The following is a 24,040-nucleotide window of genomic DNA, read 5'->3' as shown; positions in this document are numbered from 1 at the left end:
AGGATTTGAATACTTGGTTTCAACATTCTCTCCATTATAGTGAGCCTTGTCATTGTGCCGTTTTGCAATGGGATGCAGGTACAAGCGGGAATTTGGCTTCGTACTCCAAGGTCGCAACATAATTGTTGATGACATTCGTGTTCGAGCTGTGGGCCGCACGTGCCTTCCAGAGAGTGAATGCCTTGATCCTGGAGAAGAGAAGTCTGCACAGCCAATACAGGTGCCTTCACTAGTACCGTTTCATTTCAGCGTGATTTAATGTTAGCCTTACATTATGTTGTTTTAGGTACTCAATTAATGAGAACTATCTGTTAGTTCTCATTAATAATTTGCTTAACAAAGAAAAATGAGCCTTTAAAATTCCCCTTATTTTGTTCATTCGTTGTAGGAATTTGCTCTCTTATTTTTGCAGATGACAGAGTGTGAGGACATTGTAAGTAGTAAACTGTACATTTGGTGAAGATGAAGGATTATTAACATCTAAATGCGCTTTGTAATGCAGTTTATAAAAGGTTTTGTGTGCATCTGACATTCCGTGCATTGTCGTCCTTTGTCGCACAAGTGTACATCGACATTGTGTACACTGTCTCATCGCCCGTTGTGAGAGGAGAGAGGAGCATAATCTAGTAGCGCTTATCTACTGAACATGACTCATTATCTTGTTTGCCGATAAATAACGCCAAGAGCAGATGTGTTTTCCTTACCTGTCGGTTGATGGGGCTCTAGGCAGTCGCTGCAGAGCTCAGGCCACGTGCCTACATGTTCCCTTTTATAATGGCCATCGCTGTCATAATCTGGGCTCTCCCATTTTGTGTCATTCCACCTGCATCTTGAAGCCATGCCACTGTGGCCATATTTAATTGTGCCCTCCAACCTCAATCAATCATTGCACTGTACTTTTGTGTCTCCATTACTCTGAGATAAGATGGCACAGACCTACATCATGCTACACAATGTTGGAGGTCAAGAAATAAAAATTGACACCCACCCATTCGCAGCATGAAGCTGCAAGGAAACCCATATAGATTTTTGAGAAAGAAAATTTTAGTAGCCGAACATTTCGTCCAAGTACAAGAGATTCTGCAGTACTAATTCGCAATATACGCTGTCCGTATGATTTGAGTTATCGATTCATTTGCCTTCACACTGCCACTTGCTAGCTCCGTGGTTAGCTCAGTTGGCAGAGCGATCGCCCCAGAAAGGTGTTGGTCCCGGGTTCGATCCCCAGACCAGGAGGAATTTTTTTGGCTACTAAGATTTTTTTTCTGAGAAATCTTTACTTTTCGGCTTTGTGGTACAAATGGGGTGGTTGTCAGTTTTACTTGAACTCCTCTGCCACCTTGCAGGATTCGGTAGAAGCAATTCACAATGTCAGAGGGCATGGATAAATTTCATACTTTTTTGCTTCTACTGGACTTGCTGCCTAATGCAACTGTCTAAACGAATACGTTAAATATATTTATTCGAGCTTATAAGCATGTAGAGGTATTTATAAATGGCAGGAAGTATTAGTACTATAGGCATTTATATAAACAAAACTGTGGGCTCTCACTTGTTTATGTAAGAACAATATACAGGGTCTCCCGTTTATTATGCAGCACTATTTAAAAAAAAGTAGGAATGGCGTTACGTGAACCAGACCAAGTGCATATTGTTTCCAGTATAGTATAGTAACAAATATCAATTTTTTCATTAATGACAATTACTTAATTAGTCATAATTATATTTGCAACTAAAAAAAATAGTCACCTATTTATCTAAATGTCAATGAGGCAGATGTGCGCATGTTGAAATGACGTCTGTCTATGCTACTTTCAACAATGTACTAATTGCGTGCTCATTTTTTTCATGTGGGTAAAGAAAGCCCGCAAAATATACAAAATGACATGTGACTAGACTGCTGCACGCATCTGTAAGCAGCGCCTTCAAACAGGCTCACTTTGAGGTAGCCAGTATTAAAAGAAATGTAAAAGAAAAAAAATGCAGAACGCGCCATCTGCCACTTCCTGTCCGAAGAAACACACTGCTGTGAGCTTAGACAGTCCGGCTGTAATCAAAACAGTGTTTCAGCCACTTAATCAATAAAAACAGTTGGCCATGAGATATGGAAAATGATAGTGACGCACAATCAAGCAAAAGGAATCCCTAGAAGATTCCTGCACATATTGGCGCTTGACCTGTACCCTTGCAATGTGCGGAACGCTGTCTTTGTCAACGGAAAAGAGGCAAAGCGGTTGCTTGCAGTAAGCTTATTTGAGGGTACTATTTTTTTTTTTGCAGGTTAGAGCGTAGTCACATGTTATTTTTAATATTGTGTGGGCTTTCTTTATTAAGATGAAAAAATGAGCATGCAATTAGTACGTTGTTGAAAGTAGCCTAGACAGATGTCATTTCAACATGCAGGCATCTGTCTAATTCACATTTAGATAAATAGGTATAAGTGTTTTCTGAGTTGCAAATATAATTATAACTAATTAATTATATATCATAACTAAAAAATTAGTAGTGGTCACTACACTATATTGGGAACGATATGCACTAGGTTTGGTTCGCGTAACACCGTTCTTATTTCTTTAAATCATGCTGCATGATAATTGGGACACCCTGTATATAGTAGAAGTCCACTAAAATGTTCTAGTTTCTTATGTTTTTTTGGATCTTGTGCTCTGAAAAGATAGTCCATTTTAGCTTCTTTACAGTCTCGTGTATCAACTTTGGGTTTATTTTAATTGTATAATAAATTTTTTATATAATACATATTGTGGACACAAAGTCCATGGTGGTTAGGTAGGACACTATAAGTTAACAACAGATTACATTTCTTTTCCTGATTGGGGCATTCATAAACAGCCATGGCGCACCATTGTGGAGGTACTAAACTTTGGTAGCACTTTGGTTGACTGCTGCATGTTGCAGCTAAAAATTGTTACTTTGCAAAGCCTGCCATGTGATGGAGGAGGACTGCCATTTGCATGCCCTGATTGTTGCTGGTACTGATCTCTATGTGGCTCGCTTTGGCAAAAGCCAAGGGAATTGGGCTTACGGATCCATAGTGGGTTGCCCCACATTCATCTTCACGTATTCTGCCTCATGATCTTTAGAACCTTGCATGGTTACTTCTGTATACCAACCTCTCACAAAAGTTAAACCTCGCTGGGATTAGTTGCGAACAATTTGTTATCATGAAATATTGAACATGAGTGCTAGACCTTCCTTTTGGGTAATTTATGGCTACAACTGCTTCAGACAAAGTTTTATCTAATTGCTTTGCTGAGCAAGAGTCTGTTTGTTGGCTTTCCATTCAACTCAAATAAGGAATATCATGTTGACAAGGAATAAAGTATTATTAGTGCATATTTCTTTGCTTGACATCCTACACAAGCCAGCAAAATAAACATATTACATAAAGTATAACAGTCTGTGTATTTGTCTTCTACATATCTTAGCTTTCAATGCTACACTAAATTCTGTGCTTCACTTTCTAAACTATAATCATCTAATAGCACGCTGATTTTCACCATTTGTGATACGATCAACGTTTATTTGATTTTTAATTTTGCTTATGTGTGCATTACTTTCAGTATATAGAACCTTTATTTATGTGTTTAGTAAACCTGCAACCATTGATTCTTCAATATCATTTGGCCACTCAAGTTATCTACTGTTTATGCAGAGTGTATTTTGGCAAATGTTTTATAATTATTAATGGTTAATTGTAGTAGGTAATAAAAATCTTAAATGACAGCAGGAAAATCACAAAATTCAAGACATTTTTTTTTCTGTGTTCAAATTTTAAAATTTTTGTAGAGTGATTCTTTTTATGTCTTGTGGAAAATTGTGATTTTGGTTTAGAAATTTTGATAAATAGCTATCACATAGTAGGTTCTGTGTCACTTTTTGAACTAGAGTCACGTGCAAGTTATAAATGAAAAAACAATAAGTGCACTGCTAGAGTGCATTGAAAAGATTCTAATAGGCCTAAGCAATAAAACCTTCATACTTTAGCTAAACAATCATTCATTCCTTCATTGTGGCTTAATGTCATTCGGATCACTTATGTGAAATATTCTACATTTGGGAGGTAGGAGAAGACTATTTTCCTGATTAGCTCTTCAAATGCAAATAAAATTTTTTGAAAATTTGCAGACCAGACTCGCACCTGAATTGCATCTTATAGTAGTTTATATGGTCTAGCTTACTAGCAACCTCATTAATTTTATTATTTGCTTGTCACATTATATGACAGAATTACTACTATAACATTCTTGTGCAGAAGTCATGTAGACATCTTTATTGATTCCAGACTGTGCAGTGCTACTTTGAAGACAGCTATCATCAAACTCCTGTGTTCCTGTTGAAAAATCTCCTTGCAGACAATGTCATTAATGGCCCTGCTATCATCATTGATGATAACTGGTATGAATTTTTATGCAGTAAACATTCTGCGAAATGTTGGTTAACAAGTCACACTTTTATGCAAAGCAGCTCTTTGCACTTGCTATTTGCCTGAACTGTATGATGTCATTTATTAAGGGGGTATGGTAGGGTAAGCGGTATATGTCAGGTTTAGCGTAATATCTTAGAAACAGCTGCAAGTATTCCCATAAATTTTTGCCTGCTCACAAGAAATGGGACTAGGTATTAAGAGACACCCTTTTTTATGCCAAGGCTGATAATCCTTCCTATGGCCCACTCCCAAATTTTGAAGGGGTTCACTTATTCAATGTACCTTTTCTATGTGACAACCAAAAGGAATGTAACCATATTCAGCCGTGTTTTTGTAAAGACTCATAGGTTACATCTGAATTTTAAAAATATTACATTTCTCATGAAGTTTCTATACAAAAAATAAAAATACTGATTGCACAACACCACAGAGGGAGCGTATTGTTGTGTAAGTTTTTTACAATTTCGCTTTTTATTAAATTAGCAATTTTTTTAGTTCAGATTGTTTCTAACTTGTTGTAGCTCATGCATACAAAGTTTCATTGAAATCAATTCAATACCTTTTGAGAAAAGGTACATTGAAGTTGAAAATTTACAGAAAACGCAGTTTGAGAAAAACGAAGTTTTACATGCGCCTAACTGCTTACGCCAGAGAGCTCGCAGCACACTTCGGCAGGCATTTAAACTGCTTAGAGCGGCCGCTCGATGTCGGGCTTCCACAGGTTTGTTCCACAGAGTAGAGTGTATTTTTTGGTGTTCAAATTGCAAAACCAACTTTTTGGGGGGTTTACCCACCATACCCTCTTAAGATGTACGATTTGTGTTGCTGAGTTAGTTGGTTGATGACGGCAGCAACAGCACCAGAGAACATGTGACACAAAAAGAGGGCAGGATACATTGACAAAGCCCTTTGAGAAACCTCTTGGCGTCATCTCTGCCTCTCTTTTTTTGCCTCTTATGTCCACTGGCACTGTTTGCGGCATTTTCAAGCAGTCATATCACTCAAACACCTTACACATTAGTGCACACAGTGTTCGGCAGCAGTCATGGGAGCCAACTGAACTGTGACCAGGCTCGGTGAGCTGCAATTGCTGGTAGGGCTTTGGATAAGGGGCTCCACCTCTAGTAAACAGGGAACCTTGTGCTTATTAAAGTTGTTTCTCTCATACTACGCAGTAAAAGAGTTGGAATAAAAAATGTTGCTTCATGTCCTACATTACTACCACAAAAGCACATGTGCAGTTTTCTATGGCTAAAGTTAGACAAAGCATTAGTTTGAATTTTTTTTTCTACAAATTAATTTGGCAACTATTTGGTAATAGACATTTTTAATTGGAATTGAATTTTATTGGCACTGAAAGTATTTGTAATTAATTGTAACATAATTTTCTACTGGTCACATTTTCTATATTGTTTTTTGTATCTTTGGTAATAGCTGGTACTTTTTAATTGTAATTTCATGAGAAGTGGCAACTTATTCAAATGAAACAAATGCCAAACCCTAGAATATAGCACTCAATAACCTGAGTGCATTCCTGGATGAGTGCAGCCTACAAATACTTCCCTCATTGAAGGTGGATGCTCTACCACTTCACCACTGCTGTTTTCATCATGAAGCTTTCCCAGCAGTAGGCAAGTTTGTTGAAGAGGAAAAGTGCGAGGACTTTGGGAGGCGCATACATGAGGACGCATCAGTGGTGAAGTGTTAGAGTGTCCGTCATCATTGTGGAGGGTACTGGGTTTAAATCGCAGTGCTGTTGGGCACCCAGTAGTTTTCCTAATGGGGAGACAGGTACCCAATCCGGCTTGCTTGATACTGCACTCTATAGTGTGGCTATTCTTCTTTTTTCTTACCGTTGTCTTCTATCTTTAATTTATACCTTTCAGCCGGTATGTGCAAAAATTTTTTTTTCGAAATTACCATGGGGAAGTTTTGACAGTTCAACTTTGTGAGAGAGATTTTTTTTTTTTTTTTCAGATGTATGGAACTGTGCCCAGACCAGTCATGCAGTTCTGTTTATCTGTAACTTCAAATTAAGATATTTCAAATCAGGGGGATCATAGAGTCTTGTCATTGTTCAGGCCACAGCAGAACAATTCTGAGGATCTTCTTTTTTTTTTTTTTCAGCACAATTGTTGTGGAGCCTGCGTGCTGTGCTCAAATTTTGAAACATGGAGACATAAGCATTGAGGTAATCATGCTTTTTGATACTGGTTGTTTTCATTAACATGTAGAAGCTAATAGTTCAGAAGGAAAATAGAAAAAAAGTGGTGCAGGAACACCCAACTGAACTGATTTCTAACATATTCATTGGTTGTCATCAGTTGACCTATTTTTCTTCTGCTTTTGGTGTGTGTGACATTGTGTGTAAATGACACAGACAAAAGAAATGAATGTAAATACTCAGCGTAACTGCTGTTCATGCACACTATTACACATACCAATAGAATACTGACGTGAAAGTAGCAGCCTCAACAAATTACTCCTGCTCAAAACTTACCTTGAAAATTGTAGGTGCCTGTTGCTTATTTCTTTATTTGAAGAATGGCAAAGAACAGTCAAACACGCAAGCATGCATATACCATATTTCACTTTCATGTTGCTGATGCATCAAAGAGGTGTTGGTGAACATGTAGCAGGCTGATAGGCTGATCAGATGCATTGATGTGCATTGACGTGCATGGCTGCCTGCTCTTGTAACTTTATTTTACATGTACTCTGAAGACTTAAATGAAGTTTTTCACTAAATACTGACAGACTGTGAAAGTGCTTACTTCATATCGATTTGAGGCAATGGCAATATAACATATTTGCTACTTCATTGAAACCTAAAATAAAAAGGCAGATTTTCAAAGAAAATGTGAAAAAGTAATGAGAAGACACTTCGGTAGGAAACTCCAGAAGTAACATATGGAGCTTCAGGGCCTCAAGACATGCTTTTTATTGCTCATCATCTTTTAGTGTCTAGTAATCAGACTTAATATTGTGAGGCATTGTTTTTTCTTTGATAGTACTTGATGTACTGTTCTCCATAAAGTGTCCATTCACATATAGCATTTGGTGTTCTGTCAAATACTGACTGTGGGTTTTAACATTTTTTATGAAGTTGTTTAACGTGTAATTTAAAGAGCACATTCTTATGTTTGTTTGTATTGCTATAGCTTTGGCACATACAGTACTATTCTCAAAGGAAAACTTTGACTGGAGGAGTTAGTGAAGTTGACGTCCAGTATATGTCATACTTTTCAAATCGGATAGTTCACACTACACCAAATTCACAGAGTTAACACTTTTGCAGATTTGGTGGCAGAGTTTTTAAAATGAGATTAGTAATCGTGGCCTAAGAAGGTCATTCGTGTACCCAATTTTTTACCTGTGGTTTTGGGATATAGAATTCTAGCAATTATTAATTGTCCACGAGGCTACTAAAAAAAGGCCAAGCATTGGCGCAGGCTCACAAGGGAGCATTATTTTGTGTTTTTTGTTGTTATAGTAGTGAGTGCAATTTCATTATTTTCGATGGCAAGCTGCTTTTACTGATTAGAACATCAGCAGCATATGTAAAACATATTATAAAAGTGGCCTCTTAAAGTGTGGAGTATTACAGATTTTACTGGAACAGTAGCATGCAGCTGATTATTGTCCAGGTTTCGCAGATTTCGCTTCTTTTCATATTGCCGAAAATCTAAATAAAAAAGGAAAAGGAAGAACTACCTTGCTGCTAATCAGGCTGCTTAAATATTGTATAAATATTCTATTTTATACAGAAACAGCTTTTCGTCATAATATGGGCATCATCTTGTCTAACATCAACCTGAGCGCATCTGCAAGAAAATTTTTTAGCTTGCTCTTCTTATCAAGAAATAACATCATCATAACAAAGCACATACATTTTATGTTTCAGTTTTTTTCATTAAAATTAAATTATGCTTTTTTATGCTTTTTGAATGCTTTTTAAAAATTATGCATTAAAATTTTTGAAATTTTAAGAATTTATTTATGCATTGTTTTATTTATGCATAAGGGATTGAGCTTAAATTCAATGCACTACAATGTCATGTTATATCTAATTTTTGTGTAAAGAGTTTGATAAGATGTAAAAGCTTTGAAACTAAGCTTATTTTTTTGTGTAAGGGATGAGTTAGGTGCATGAAAAGAAGCCGTCACGGTGTCTCAGCGGTTGGCTGCTGAACCGAAAGACACGAATTCAGTTCTGGCCATGGTAGTTGTATTACGATGAAGGTGAAATGCTAGAGACCCTGTACTGTGCGATTTCAGTGTGTTTTAAGGACTCCCAGGTGGTTGAGTTCATCTGAAGTGCTCTAATACGGCATCTCTCCTTGCCTGAGTTGCTTTTGGACCCCACACACTAACCTAAGGTCTATGAAAAGTGTGATCAGTAAAAATGTATGGTAATATTTTTGAATATAAGGCATTAATCATCATTCATGACGTTTAATGCTTCATCGCCACTTTACTTTCCTGCTGCTTTGTATTTCTGCTATAAAGGATGCATACTTCGTGTGTTTTGCAGCTTGCTCCAGAATTAGCACAATTTTTAGTGGTGATTTCTTAAGATGTGATGCATTTTTAAGAACCAGAACTGATATGATGTGAATTTCACAGGTTAGCAAGTCCAAAGAAGAAAAAATAGGATTGGAGTTGGATGCTGTTCGGCTTTCTCTTTTCTCTCATCGATTCATGAGCATTGCAGAGCAAATGGGAAAGTGAGTACATTTTATGAATTGTGTGTTCCTTTTGGTTAGAGTAATCATGTTTAAGAAGGGTAAGAGCGCACTGAATATGAATACACAAAGAAAGGACATACACACACACACATAGCGCTACTTTCAACAGTTTATTTTTGTGATCACAACTCTACTTATAGGGCACAACGATAAGCACAACTCCTGCACAGAAGTAACCGCAACATTACTGCGCATCATAATGGACACCAAGGAAATCAAATTCCTTCTTCGTCAGCGCGATAGGAGGCATATTAACACACCTGTCACCCAACTTTTCAATCTCTCCTGCCTCTATTATCTCGCGTGTAAGTTGATTCCTATTTCTTGACAAAACCGCGCATGTGTTGAACAGGGGCATACAACCACACTTTTTACAGTGTATTGCTAAGAACCCACCTGCCCCATTTTTTACATTGTAATGATGCTCACGCAGCCGGTCATTCAAGCAACGACCGGTTTGTCCGACGTAGCAGCGACCACAAAATAGCAGCAGGCAATACACGACACACACAGCGCACTCAACAAACTTAATTTTGTGATTAGTTTTGCACCCCGATTTTCGTTTGCATTTCTCGTCGTAATCTTGCACAACCTTTCCAACTTGTTTGGCGCTGAAAAGAGCACGCGCACTTTGGCCCGCTGGGCAATCTTTTTCAGATTATGTGAAACCGCGTGTACGTAAGGTAACACCCTTGTGCGATTCCCTTGCTCAAAGAATCTCGCCGCATTTCGGTTTTTGTTTTTGCTGTTCCTCAAGATACATTCAACTTTGGAGACAAGAAAAGCCTGGGGAAACCCGGCAACCAGCAACCTCTTCCTTTGCTGATCGAAACTGAATTGGACCATATGGTGACACGACTTCGTTAGGGCATTCTTAAAGCAAAGCTTTGTAATCGCCCTCTTAACTGATCTGAAATGTGCTGAGTGGTAGGGAAGAAGGGGTTTAGTTGCACGAGGTTCATAATGCCAACAGGTATGATCGCAGTTGAACGACAGGCGAAGGTCGAGAAACCTCATGGTGCCATTCTGCGGAAGCTCATGCATCAACTCTAAGGGCTCAAGACAATCCTTGATTACTGGTAAAAGGCCATTGAACTCAGCAACTAGCTGCTCGGCAGGACAATTCACAAAAAACAAGAAATCATCTACATACCTAAAAGTTCTAACTACCTTAGTACCGTTCAACCTTTCCGACATCTTCACATAAAGCTCAGCTAAAAACAAGTCACTCAGTAGGGGAGCCAGGCAAGATCCAATGCAAATGCCTCTTTTCTGCAGCTGTGCACAATCCTCCCATAAAATAAAGGTAGACTTAAGGTAGCACGTCAGAAGTTCTAAGAAATGCCCACATGAAAGACCAACCTCGTTTTGAAATCTAATTACACCATATTCATCAATGACTTTTTCAACAGAACGTAACAAATCTTCATGAGAAATAGAGTAAAACAAATCTTTTACGTTAATAGAAAAGACCAAGAATTGTAAGTGACTGAGCAGCGAAGTGGCACTTCTTGAGGTTAAGTTGGAGCTGAGCATTCTTCAGGCACGTGAGGACATGTTTCAGGCGCTCAAAATGTGTTGTGAAGTCTGGCACAACGACGACATCGTCGAGATAGCAGAAACATATTTACCGAGAATATTAAAGAGACATAAAACCGAGGATATTGCCTGCTTGAAAGCGCCTCAGTTTTCGAACTCAGATTCGTGGTTTGCATACCACAGCTTCGCCACATTAGCCAAGTAAAAGTTGATGGTGCTCAACTTAGCAGCGTCATCCCACCTGTTTGGTCCACTGACTTTTTTGTAGGATGACAGCCAGTCCTCGACGTCCTTGTCTTCAGTGCCCGAAAAGATCGGGGGGACTCGCTGGTGAACCGGGCTGGGACAAGTAGCGGCCGCGAGAGGTGCTGTCTGTTGGGCAGCGTCGACTTGCATGGTCGACGGCAGGGTGCGCGATCGGTATTCCAGGGCATAGGTGATGTAATTACCCAGCATGATCCACCAAATGTAAAGAGGGTTTAGTGAAGGAGCTGAGCAAGCGGGTGGTAGCTCGAAAGGAACGCAGGCAGACCCAAATGACGGTGCTCGATCACCGATCTCGTGCCTTTTTCTTGTGGTGATGATAGTTGAGCCAATGGTATCAACGTCTTTATTCTTCACTATATTTTGATAGTGTATGCACAACGTATTGGAATTAATTTTTACACTTGATGGGTGCCTTCACTAAAACAAGAATGCATATTTGACTTCTGCAGATGGCTCATAGCTGAACTCATACCTTGTATAAGTTGTGTTCTTGTAGCATTTTTTGTGTTGAGACCATAGATAGCATGAAGGTTGCTTCACTCGCTTTAGCAGCTGCGTTTCCTCATGCCAGAATTTCGCTCAGTTACAGCGGGTTGCATGCTAAAGGAGCACGCTGCTAGCCTTAGTTCGTATAACATTACAATTTGTTGCAATCACATTGTGCTTCGTCCTTGTGGTGAAACTGTGATTTCTTCAGCCTCAGGGGCTTTTAAATGTGATTGCAAATTATTTATTTTGCTCCCATATTTTTGGCATGCTTGTTTAGAAGTTCATATTGAAGTTTACAGTGACATTCTATGTAATAATTGTTGGGGTTTTATGTCCCTAAACAGTAATATGAATATGAGAGACGCTGTAGTAGAGAGTGTCAGGAATTTTGACCACCCGAGGTTCTCTAACATGCTCCTAAACATGAGCACATTGGCCTCAAGCATGCACTGAACATGCAGCCACTGCAGCCCAGGCTGAATCCTGTAACTTTCGAGTCGTCAGTCGAGCACCATAATCACTACCCATCGAGGCGTGTATGAAAACATATTAAAGTTTTGCTTTTGTATTGCTTCTATTTAAAACACCATTGATTAGCCCTACTAATTGAGCTATATATATTTTCAGCAAATATGACAAAGCCTCTTGGCTCTCTCGGGCTATCACTGGCCCTCTTGCCACTAATTACAATGTATTAACATCATCATAATCATGACAAAATGTAACGCCACAAAAAATGAGCACATTTCTGCAAGAAAGGAAAGAGTTGAGAACCTCAAGGTGACCAAATTAGTTCAGGAGCCATCAATTGGGGCATCTTTTGCAGCCCCTGCTTTGGTTATGGACATTCTCAGTCAACACCAACTGTTCCTTCTATTCCCTCAGCTTTGACGTGTCAGTAATGCATAGGAGTCCACAAATAAGCTATGATTATATGAAAAGTTGCTTGTAAACGTTTGTTGAAGACTAGGAGCCTTTCATATCTACAGTGAGATCCTGCACAAGCACCCGCCTTCCCTCTGCAGTAAAAAAAAAAAATCTCACAAGATTTAGACGGGGGCCCTTGTTCTGTCGTGAATCGAAATTCGTTCGAGATCAAGGGCGAAGAGCCACTAAGAATAAAAAATTCACAGCCGTGCTACCCTATTGACTATGCACGCATTCACTGTTTGAAAAACAGGAAATGAAACACTGAAAATGGTAGGAGGGGAGAATAAGGGGTGCTTGCTGTGTCATTGGTACGTTTTTAAAATCTCTCGAAAAAAAGAAATAAGGAGGGGGGGGGTGCTTATTAGGTAGGGGTACTTGCTCGAGATTTTATGGTATTCTTGTATTGTTTGGTTGTTTTGGTCTGAGAGATAGATTCGTTTAGATGTATAATGATGCCATTTAAAATGAAAGATCATTCTATAAAGTAGAATGATTTGTATTTTACTGAAAGATGAACAAGTGAAGTGTTGGCATAACCAATGCAATCAATACTCGGTTATTCAACCTGGACCAGATCAACAAAATTTATGAATTTATCCTGTGGGTTGAAAAAAAAAACACACTTTTGGCAGCATTTGTCACAATTGTAGCAAGTCCCCAAATGAAACTGGTGCCCTGATTTGATCAGTCCAGAGTAGAAAATTAATGTGAAAATGGCAATAGAGTTCTTAAACTACGCTGAAATTCAACATGCACCAGCTTATTTTACAAGAAAAACATGGAATGCTTCTGATTCTAGCAATAAAAAAAAAAGATGAAACTAGCAAACTTTTGTATTCATAGACTGAAACTTCGCTTGCCTACTGTCAGTCCTCATTACTCTTACGCTGCATTTTCTTTTTTTTTTGTTGCTGTGAACATCTGTGATATGCTGTCATCTGTAATTTTGACAGTGTATTATATGTCTTGCATTTATCAAATGATTTGTCAGCTTACCTCTAGTTATCCGATGAATATCTTGGCCTATATTCAGGTAGTGAAAGAATACTCGTGCTCCCAATAAAAATATGCCAAATAGTGGGCCTCATTGAAAAGTACACCAGCGATTTCTGCAGAAAACTTGAGAACAATTTTTCTTCATGGAATTTCGAACTTCACACACAAGACCCCTACGTTTGGTGGCAACTGGTGCTTGAGTGCATGGTTTTATGTTGCAGGTGTAAAATACAAGCTAAATTTACTTACATCGTTCTAAAATGGGGAAGCTTGGTTTATTTTCTCCAAATTGAAGGCTGAGTGACAAGGCTGGGCTGCATATGAATCTGATTTGATATAATGTTTCTGTTTACAACAACAATTGTCATCTTATTGCATGTGTGCAGTAAAAAAAAATACAGTGATACCTCATTAACTCGTAGTCGCATATCTCGAAAGATCAGCTAATCTGAAATTTCGCGCCGCACCGAACATTTACCTATACGTCCTATGTATATTTTTTCCTTTACATCAAAGTTATTTTGGGTCAGATTGCCCATAACTCGAACTCTTGACTGGGGGTGGAACAAAAAATTCCACCGCCAGACCATTTCACAAGATTCGCGCGATGCTGCCACGCCTGAAGTCCGTCAATTTTTTTTATTATTTAGCCGCGCCTGCCACTACTTTCCGCAAATGCGAAGAGTGCGGGAAGTATCAGCCCAGCAGCATATCAAGATTGTCAAGCAACTCCGTGGCACGTCATGTGGCACATGCACAGAGCAAGGAGGCCATCTGCCCACACTTGGCGTAGTTTGTCTCATTCGCTTTGCGCAGTGCACATAATTTTTCCTGAGGTGTGATTTCCATTCATCTGCGCAAACCAAGCAGTACGGATTTTTTGCTGACTGTGAGGAGCGGCAACTTAGCGTGAGTGCGGCAAGCATGGCATCAAAGCAGTAGAAGTTGCTAATGCTAGAGAAAAAAGGTTGCCATAATCAAGGATGTGGAGAAAGGAGGCCAAACAAAATGCAGCATCGCGCATGAATTCGGCATTTCTTTGTCTATGCTTTCGACGGTGCTGAAAAACAAGCAGAAGGTGCTGGGTGGACTTCAGCAAAGCTTCTCCAGCCAGCAGAAGTGGGTTCCAGGGTTGAAGTTCCCAGATGTCGAATTGGCGGTGATAATATGGCTGTGAAATTCTAGAGTGGCCAACCTTGATGTCACCAAAGCAATAATAATGGAGAAGGCAGACGCTCTGGCCTTGCAAATTTGACTGGCAAAACCCAGCCAGTTAAAGTTTCTTGTATGTTATTTTTTCCTCTTTTAAACCTGCACGAGAAAAAAAGGTTAGAAACTGCTGATGATGAACCGGTAAGTAGTAGGGATTTTTCTAAAAGGTGCTCATTTTTCCTGGCGATTAGCGCAACTTTGCTTATCCCGAAAATATGTTTATCTAGAAATTTGTTCTGGTTTTTATGACTTGGAGTTAATGGGGTATTTATAATGGAAATTTGTTTTAAGCACTGTACTTGATTATAATTCAATAACAAATATTGTGGATGGTTTGCATGGCACTCAAAGTGTTTTCTCAAATAAGTTTTTTTGTTCGATGTGGGCTTTTCTTTAAAGTGCTCATATGTGAGATGTTAAGTTTATTGCTGAATTTTTCACTGAGGTCTCTTTAACTTGCTTTATTGCAGGATTCTTCAAAGAACATCAATATCCACAAACATAAAGGTGAATTACATTTTTTTATTGGCATAAAACATCATCATCATCATCAGCCTTACTACGTCCTCTGCAGGACAAAGACCTCTCCCATGTTTCGCCAGTTAACTCGATCCTGTGCTTGCTGTTGCCAATTTATACGCACAAACTTCTTAATCTCATCTGCCCACATAACCTTCTGTCTCCTCCTAACTCGCTTGCCTTCTCTGGGAATCCAGTTAGTTACCCTTAATGACCAGCAGTTATCTTGTATACTCGCTACATGCCCGGCCCATGTCCATTTCCTCTTCTTGATTTCAACTATGATATCCTTAACCTCCGTGTTCCCTAATCCACTCTGTTCTCTTCTTGTCTCTTAAGGTTACACCTACCACTTTTCTTTCCATTGCTCGCTGCGTCGTGCTCACTTTAAGCTGAACCCTCTTTGTAAGTCGCCAGGTTTCTGCTCCATAGCTAAGTACCGGCAAGATACAGCTGTTATATACATTCCTCTTGAGGGATAGTGGCAATCCACCTGTCATAATTTGAGAGTGCTTGCCAAATGTGCTTCACCCCATTCTTATTCTTCTAGTTACTTCAACCTCATGGTTTGGCTCCGCAGTTATTACCTGCCCTAAGTAAACATAGTCTTTTACAACTTGAAGTGCACTATTACCTATCTCGAAGCGCTGCTCTCTTCCGAGGTTGCTGTACATTACTTTCGTTTTCTGCGGATTAATCTTAAGACCCACCTTTCTGCTCTCCTTGTCTAACTCCGTAATCATGAGTTGCAATTCGTCCCCTGAGTTACTCAGCAATGCAATGTCATCGGCAAAGTGCAGGTTACTAAGGTGCTCTCCATTAACTCTTATCCCCAACTGTTCCCATTCTAGGCTTCTGAAAACCTCCTGTAAGCACGCAGTAAACAGCATTGGGGAGATTGTGTCCCCCTGCCTTACACCCTTTTTTATTGGTATTCTGTTGCTTTCTTTATGAAGCTCTATGGTAGCAGTTGATCCCCTGTAGATTTCTTCCAGGATGTTTATATATGCTTCATCAACACCCTGATTCCGCAGTGTCTGCATGACTGCTGATATTTCTACTGAATCAAATGCCTTCTCGTAATCAATGAAGGCTATGTATAGTGGTTGGCTGTATTCTGAGCATTTCTCTATTACCTGATTGATAGTATGAATGTGGTCGATTGTTGAGTAGCCTGTTCGAAATCCTGCTTGTTATTTTGGTAGACTGAATTCTAATGTTTTCTTAACTCTGTTAGCAATTACCTTTGTAAATAGCTTGTATACTACGGAGAGCAAGCTGATCGGCCTGTAATTCTTCACGTACTTGTCATCTCCTTTTTTATGATTATGTTAGCATTCTTCCAAGATTCTGGTACTCTTCCTGTCAGGATACACCTCGTAAACAGGGTGGCTAGTTTTTCTAACGCAGTCTGTCCTCCATCTTTCAGCAGATCTGATATTACCTGATCCTCACCAGCAGCTTTGCTTTTTTGCATGCTCTCCAAGGCTTTTCTGACTTCTTCTATCATTACTGGTGGGGTGTCATCTGCGCTACTGCTAGTTCCTATAGTATTAAGGTCGTGGTTGTCCTGGCTACTGTACAGATCTCTGTAAAACTCCTCCGCTATTTTAACTATTCTATCCATATTGTTAGTTAGTTATTCTGACTTCTTTGTCCCTTAGTGCATACATTCGATTTTTGCATAAAACATAAGCTAAAGGAATCAGCCAGCTATAAATAAAACTAAAACCTTGAGGGGCTGTCTGTAGTTGTTGACCGATGAACAATAAAAGTTTATGTCGTCTATGTCGTTGTAAAAATTGAGTGTGCCCTCTATAAAAATAGCATTTATTTGGAAAGTCATTAGAATGAATTTTATTTGAAGAAAATTGGAAACAAATTATGAACGTTTGAGGTAAACTATAGCTTTTGAGTGGTTATTGTTATTTTACTGCTGTAATCTTAATCGTCAATTTACGCTGTTTTTTTAGGTTGCCTGTGCACTTAAATTGAACTCAGCTTTACACTACGGTAATCAGGAGTGTCACTTATGTCACAATGAACTTGCTATTGTATCGCTGACTCGCCTACTGGAAGTTGAGCAAGTTGACCAAATTAGCCCTCTTTCCTTCCTTTGTTAGGACGGAGCATGAAGTGTAGATACACTTGTACTAAAGAAATGAGTTTTATTCTAGCCTTGAGAAAGACAAGTCTGCTGGTCGGAATGCCGGTTCGACACAACCCCTGTTTACGAATTTTTTCATCTCAAGCTTCCATCTTCCCGTTCCTCCCTGTCTGTATGTCACATGACCAGGCAAAGGCAGCAAGTCAACTGGTTTTGTATCATAAAAAATGCCTTAAACATTTCTAGTTTCAGTTGAGCAACACTTGTGGATTCAAGGTAGGGTGCATACAGGTCTCTAAAACACTTTGAAAGTCTTGGTCTTTCCTGAAAAACCCTTAAATTTCTCGGCAGATGCCATTTAATATTTACTTTGTTACCTGCTTTCTAAGGTAAGTACACACGTTAATCTGGCAAACTCTCCATTTTAAAAATGATACACTGCTATGAGTGCACGAAGCTGCTTTGTATTACTTGCGCAGCATTCAATACTGCAGTGCAAACAGCGTCAGGACATGTATTAAAGCTCAGTGATGGCTTCCCTGCTTTGTTTATGCTGTCTTCATTATGTCTCGACCTAACACTCATTTCATTTTCCAGCATGTCACCATGCGTTCTCCTACTTAGTACTTTCTCATGACTCCAGTCCATTTCTGGCTCATATGCTGCCTGTTCTTCCTCTTTGTGCAGCGAACAGTACACAAAAGTGAAACTACTGATGCTTAATTGATATCTGCCAATGGAATCAGTAGCTCAATGAATGTTCTCAATCTCATGCAGCCAGAGTTAAAGCAAAAAAAAAAAAACTTTTTGTGTCAACCAGCTATCAAAATGAAGAAGTTTGGATTAAAGCAGCTAGCTGTGCTGCTAATATTGACTGATGTACTACCTCAAAGTGTTTTTATTACCCTTCTCTGTATCTAAAGACATTGACTCTGCATGGACTTTGGATATTTGCTGAGTGACTGCTCATACTGGAGTGAGTCCAGTTCGTATCAAGTTTTCTCCATGTCAAACTTCAAAAACAGGAGCTTGGTGGTTTTAGACAGCAAGAAATGTCAAAATTGAAAAATAATGAAAAAAAACTGAAACAGCCATTGCCATTTTGACTGCTTTAGCAGATCACTGCTCTGCAAAAGCAGAAGCAAGTACATCACCTTTGCAGTAAAGTTGAACAGTTTACCAAAGACTAAAGTTGGAAGACTGATGAACAATACTTAGCTAAGAGATTCCCCATCAGCTGCATTAATGCTAGGTTTCGGGAAGTAAAATCCTACATAAATGAATCAATGCATTAATGCTAAAATAAATTTTGTGCGTATCAGAAACTTAAACAGATTAAGACTGGACATTTATCATCTAATTTGTTGTATTTATACTTTGATAAAACTGTCCATAGCATTTCGATTGATTGCCCCGCCGCGGTGGTCTAGTGGCTAAGGTACTCGGCTGCTGACCCGCAGGTCGCGGGTTCAAATCCCGGCTGCGGCGGCTGCATTTCCGATGGAGGCGGAAATGTCGAGGCCCGTGTGCTCAGATTTGGGTGCACGTTAAAGAACCCCAGGTGGTCAAAATTTCCGGAGCCCTCCACTACGGCGTCTCTCATAATCATATGGTGGTTTTGGGACGTTAAACCCCACAAATCAATCAATCAAACAATTTCGATTGATTGATTGATTGATTTATATGTGGGGTTTAACGTCCGAAAACCACCAAATGATTATGATTTATGAGAGACGCCTCAGTGGAGGGCTCCCAAAGTTTCGACCGCCTGGGGTTCTTTAACGTGCACCTAAATCTAAGCACATGGGCCTACAGTGTTTTTGCCTCCATCGAAAATGCAGCCGCCGCAGCCGGGATTCGATCCTGCGACCTGCGGGTCAGCACCCGAGTACCTTAGCCACTAGACCTCCTTAGCATGGCTATCCATAGCATTTCCGAAACAGTGCTATAGCAAAAAATTTTGGTTTGTGGTGTTGCTGTGCATCCTTCAAAAATGTTTGATGCAGCTTTTATACTACATGAAAATCTTCAATTTTGGCTTTTGAGATCTATGCAAACCCTGTAAAGGTCAAATAACACCTAAATTCATATCTTTAGCTCATATGAAATTAGGCTAGTGTGATAAGCATTAAGAGGATTAATAACATGAAGATTTATTTAACACAAGTGTCATTACGAATCATATTAGTTCTACAAAATTTATTCAGTGGTGTAAAACCTAATATCTGTGTTTTCACTCAAATAGTGGTAACACCAATTTATTCTACTGTAGGCTCAGTTGCGGTCTCAGTTTCCTGTCACATATGTATCTGAGTTTATAGGGATGTTTTATCTATATATAGCAGGTTGATGATTGATTGATTGATTTGTGGGGTTTAACGTCCCAAAACCACTATTTGATTATGAGAGACGCCGTAGTGGAGGGCTCCGGAAATTTTGACCACCTGGGGTTCTTTAACGTGCACCCAAATCTGAGTACACGGGCCTAGAACATTTCCGCCTCCATCGGAAATGCAGCCGCCACAGCCGGGATTTGATCCCGCGACCTGCGGGTCAGCAGCCGAGTACCTTAGCCACTAGACCACCGTGGCGGGGCTATATATAGCAGGAGGCAGTCCGGAGGTTTAGGATTAAAGGCTAAATAAAACACATCTTACAGCAAGCTGGCAAAATTTTTACACATTCAGGGCAGCATCAAATTGCCACTCCTAATATATATATATTGCAAGGGAGTTTAATAGTGACGCCAGGTAGTAGGCAGGCAGCCGGTACGGACAGAAATGCTCGAGCAGTCTAGCGTCTACAGCTCGTGCACACACTCGCGCTTTGCACTCGGAGAGAGATGGTCCCACTAGTCCGTGCCTTGCGAATTCCCCAGTACAATGCCCCAGCGACGAAGACGAGCCATCCTGGCGACTCAAGGTGACGAGAGCACAGGAGGGTCGTAATAGGGCTTGAGGCGACTGATGTGGACCGTCTCACGACCTAGGCAGCGCTTGTCCGTAAATGGCTTGAGCGGTTCAATTACATAGGTGACAGAAGAAGGGTGCTGTATGACGCGGTAAGGGCCCGTATACTTCGGTGCAAACTTGGGAGTCAGTCCAGGAGAGTGGAAAGGCAGTCGGAGCCACACGAGAGACCCGACAGGGAAAGTGTCCTGAACAAGATCACGGTCGTGGCGATCTCTTTGTAGGGCTTGATTATCGGCTGTAAAGGACCGTGCAAGCTGACGACACTCTTCGGCATGTTCTGCCATTTCAGAAACTGGGCTGAACTCGGAGGCATTAGGATTGTATGGCAGAATTGTGTCGAGTGTGCTGCATGGGTCACGACCATATAAAAGAAAAAATGGAGAAAAGGCCGTTGTTGATTGAATCGCCGTATTGTAGGCATACGTCACGAAAGGAAGGACAACGTCCCAATTGGAGTGGTCGGAATCAATATACATAGCGAGCATGTCTCGGAAGGTTCTATTGAAACGTTCCATTAGGCCGTTCGTCTGAGGTAGGTAGGCTGTTGATGTGCGGTGTACCGTACGGCATGAATGTAAGAGCTGCTGCAGAACTTCGGACAAAAATACATGGCCCCTGTCACTCAGGAGCTCCGTGGTGCACCATGACGAAGAACAAACCGATGCAAGATGAAGGTTGCAACGTCACGAGCACCAGCCGAAGGTAGCGCTGCCGTTTCGGCGTACCTTGTCAGATGGTAGGCAGCCACAATCACCCATCGATTACCACCAACAGAGCACGGTAGCGAGCCGTATAGGTCAATCCCAACACGGTCAAATGGGCATGCAGGACATGGTAAAGGCTGCAGTTGACCGGGTGAATGAGGGAATGCCTTGCGCTGCTGACACTGGGAACATGAGCGAATGTGTTTGCGTACAAACGTGTACATACCCCGTCAGTAGTAACGTTGGCGGATCCATTCATACGTCTTTAGCGCACCGGCGTGTGCGTGTTGCGGCTCAGCGTGAAAATATTCGCATATGTCAGAGCGCATATGGCTGGGTATGACTAGCAGCCATTTACGACCCACCACTTGATAGTTCCGACGGTATATTAGGCCATCTCGTATGGCAAAATGCGTTGCTTGGCGGCGAAGAGCACGCGGGTAACCGGAAGTTGATGCGTCAGAAAGCATATTCAAGAGCGAGACAATCCAAGGGTCTTTCTGCTGTTCGGATGACATGTCTGTGATGCTGATGGCAGAGAGGGGAAGGTCAAGGGCTGATATTTCCGTATCATCAGATTTCACGGGTGATCGTGAAAGCGCATCTGCGTCAGAGTGCTTTCACCCCGATCGGTAGACGACACGTATGTCGAATTACTGGAGGCGTAGTGCCCAACGTCCGAGGCGACCAGAAGGATCTTTCAGTGAAGCCAACCAACAGAGTGCGTGATGGTCTGTTACCACGTCAAAAGTTTGGCCGTACAAATAGGGGCGAAACTTCTTTAACGCCCACACAATCACCAGGCACTCTTTTTCCGTAACAGAATAGTTGGCTTCTGCCTTAGTGAGGGCGCGGCTGGCATAGGCGACCACATACTCCGTAAAACCTGGTTTGCGTTGCGCGAGTACTGCACCAAGGCCGACGCCACTTGCATCCGTGTGTATTTCGGTCCGCGCAGTAGGGTCGTAATGACGCAGTACGGGTGGTGTGGTAAGGAGTTGGCGCAGTGTTGTGAAGGATTCATCAGAGGCTACTGTCCAATTCGAAAGATCTGCAGGGCCAGCAAGGAGTTTGGTGAGCGGAGCGATGATGGAAGCAAAATTCCGGACAAACCGACGAAAATAGGAGCACAGGCCCACTAAGCTCCGTAGTTCTTTAACTGTAGTCGGCTTAGGAAATTCGGCAACAGCACGAAGCTTGTCAGGGTCGGGAAGGATGCCGGCTTTCGAGATGACATGACCAAGTATGGTGAGTTGTTTAGCCCCGAAGTGACATTTCTTCAGGTTAAGCTGAAGCCTGGTGTTTGTAAGGCACTGTAGAATTTTACGCAGACGAGTGAGATGCGAAGTGAAATAGGGTGAAAAGACCACAACGTCATCAAGATAGCACAAGCATATGTTCCATTTGAGACCGCGTAAAATGCTGTCCATCATTCGCTCGAATGTGGCGGGCGCATTGCAGAGTCCGAATGGCATTACGGTAAATTCATAGAGACCATCTGGTGTGACGAACGCCGTTTTTAGACGATCAGACTCAGCCATTGGGACCTGCCAATAACCTGAGCGAAGGTCAAGCGAGGAAAAGAATTCTGCACCTTGGAGACAATCGAGAGCGTCGTCTATGCGGGGAAGAGGGTAAACATCTTTCCTCGTAATGTTGTTTAGGCGCCTGTAGTCTACGCAGAACCGGATCGAACCATCCTTTTTTTGACGAGTACAACTGGTGAAGACCAAGGACTAAAAGAAGGCTTGATGACTCCACGCTGTAGCATGTCGTCTACTTCTTCTGCAATTACGCCACGCTCCGCCGGGGACACACGATAGGGGCGCTGGCGCAAAGGAGTACTCTTGCCTGTGTCAATTGTGTGCACAACGGCGTTCGTTCTTCCTAGAACCGCTTGGGGAAAGTTGAACGAACGCCTGAATTCGTGCAACAGGGTAACAAGCTGCTCTCGTTGAGCCGGGGCTAGATGGCAGTGAATAGAACGATGAAATGCATCAGACGACACACTGCTAAAGGCAAAGTGAGGAAACAACGTGTTCAGCTCCATATTCGGCTTGGTGTCAAAGAAATCGGCAGGCACGATAGTACCTTCATCAATAAGCTGAATGTGGCCGAGCGTCTCGTTGCGGCGCAAACTGAGGGGGCACGAGTTCGGATTAGAAATAAATATTTCGGTAGTGTCTTGAGAAAGCGCAAGAACGGCGAATGGCAGTGATGTGTGATGGCAGCTACCGAAGATGTCAGATGGCGTGAATAGGACGGTCGCGTCAGAAAATGAAGTGCAGCAGGCAGGGACAAACTGGGCGCTGAAAGGAGGAAGGTCTATGTCTGTCGCGACGACAAGGTTAGCCACACTAGATACGGCCGCATCAACAGAAGGCGCATCACAAAATGGTAACAGCTCCACTTCGGCCCGAGCGCAGTCCACGACGGTGTGATGACGTGATAAGAAATCCCATCCTAGGATGACATCGTGGGAACATGAAGCCAACACGTGAAATTCAATGATGTACAACACGTCTCGAATAACCACTTTTGCCATACATGCCGCGACGGGCTCAATTTGTTGGGCGCTCGCAGTGCTAAGAGAAACTACGGGAGAAAGCATCGTCACTTTACGAAGAGAGTGGCAGAGTCTTTGACTAATCACAGATATCGCGGCACTGGTATCGATGAGTGTTAGTGTTCGTACACCTTCGACGATTACATCGATAAGATTGGCGGGAGACAGGCGAGGACTTAAACGATTAGACGACGACGCAGCTCGTGCCTCCGGAGCTGCAGCAGTTAGTTTTCCGTCTCAATGGAGGTGGGTCGTCGACGCATAGGCGACACGGAACGACGACTTGGTGAAGGGGAAGGCGAGCGGGAAGTAGAACGTCGAGAAGCGGAGGTTCGGGTGCCAGAAGCAGCTTGCGCATCGCGTTCGTGAACTTCAGGTGGCACATGAGGCGCGTGGTATGGAGGCCGAAACGAGTAGTCAGGGTATCTTGGTGTATTAGCTGTGAAGCGCCGACGACATAGACGCGCAACGTGACCTGGAATCCCGCAAAAGTAAGATATCGGCCGGTTGTCAGCAGTGCGCCAATGATTTCCAGCGTGCTGCT

The 24,040-nt window shown here is 41.5% G+C and overlaps 1 protein-coding gene across 1 annotated transcript in view; it reads left to right on the top strand.

The window, feature by feature from the left end:
• The window catches only part of LOC119177180 (5-oxoprolinase), a 129,757-nt gene that overhangs the window by 52,574 nt on the left and 53,143 nt on the right, over positions 1-24,040 (top strand). Inside the window, exons 16-20 of the mRNA XM_037428582.2 lie at positions 79-220; positions 4,304-4,416; positions 6,575-6,638; positions 9,074-9,174; positions 15,099-15,135. Coding sequence (XP_037284479.2) covers positions 79-220; positions 4,304-4,416; positions 6,575-6,638; positions 9,074-9,174; positions 15,099-15,135 — 457 coding nt within the window. The remainder of the gene's footprint in view (positions 1-78; positions 221-4,303; positions 4,417-6,574; positions 6,639-9,073; positions 9,175-15,098; positions 15,136-24,040) is intronic.

Source organism: Rhipicephalus microplus, chromosome X (assembly GCF_043290135.1).
Source record: "Rhipicephalus microplus isolate Deutch F79 chromosome X, USDA_Rmic, whole genome shotgun sequence".
NCBI lineage: Eukaryota > Metazoa > Arthropoda > Arachnida > Ixodida > Ixodidae > Rhipicephalus > Rhipicephalus microplus.
This window is presented reverse-complemented; position numbering and strand designations above follow the sequence as displayed.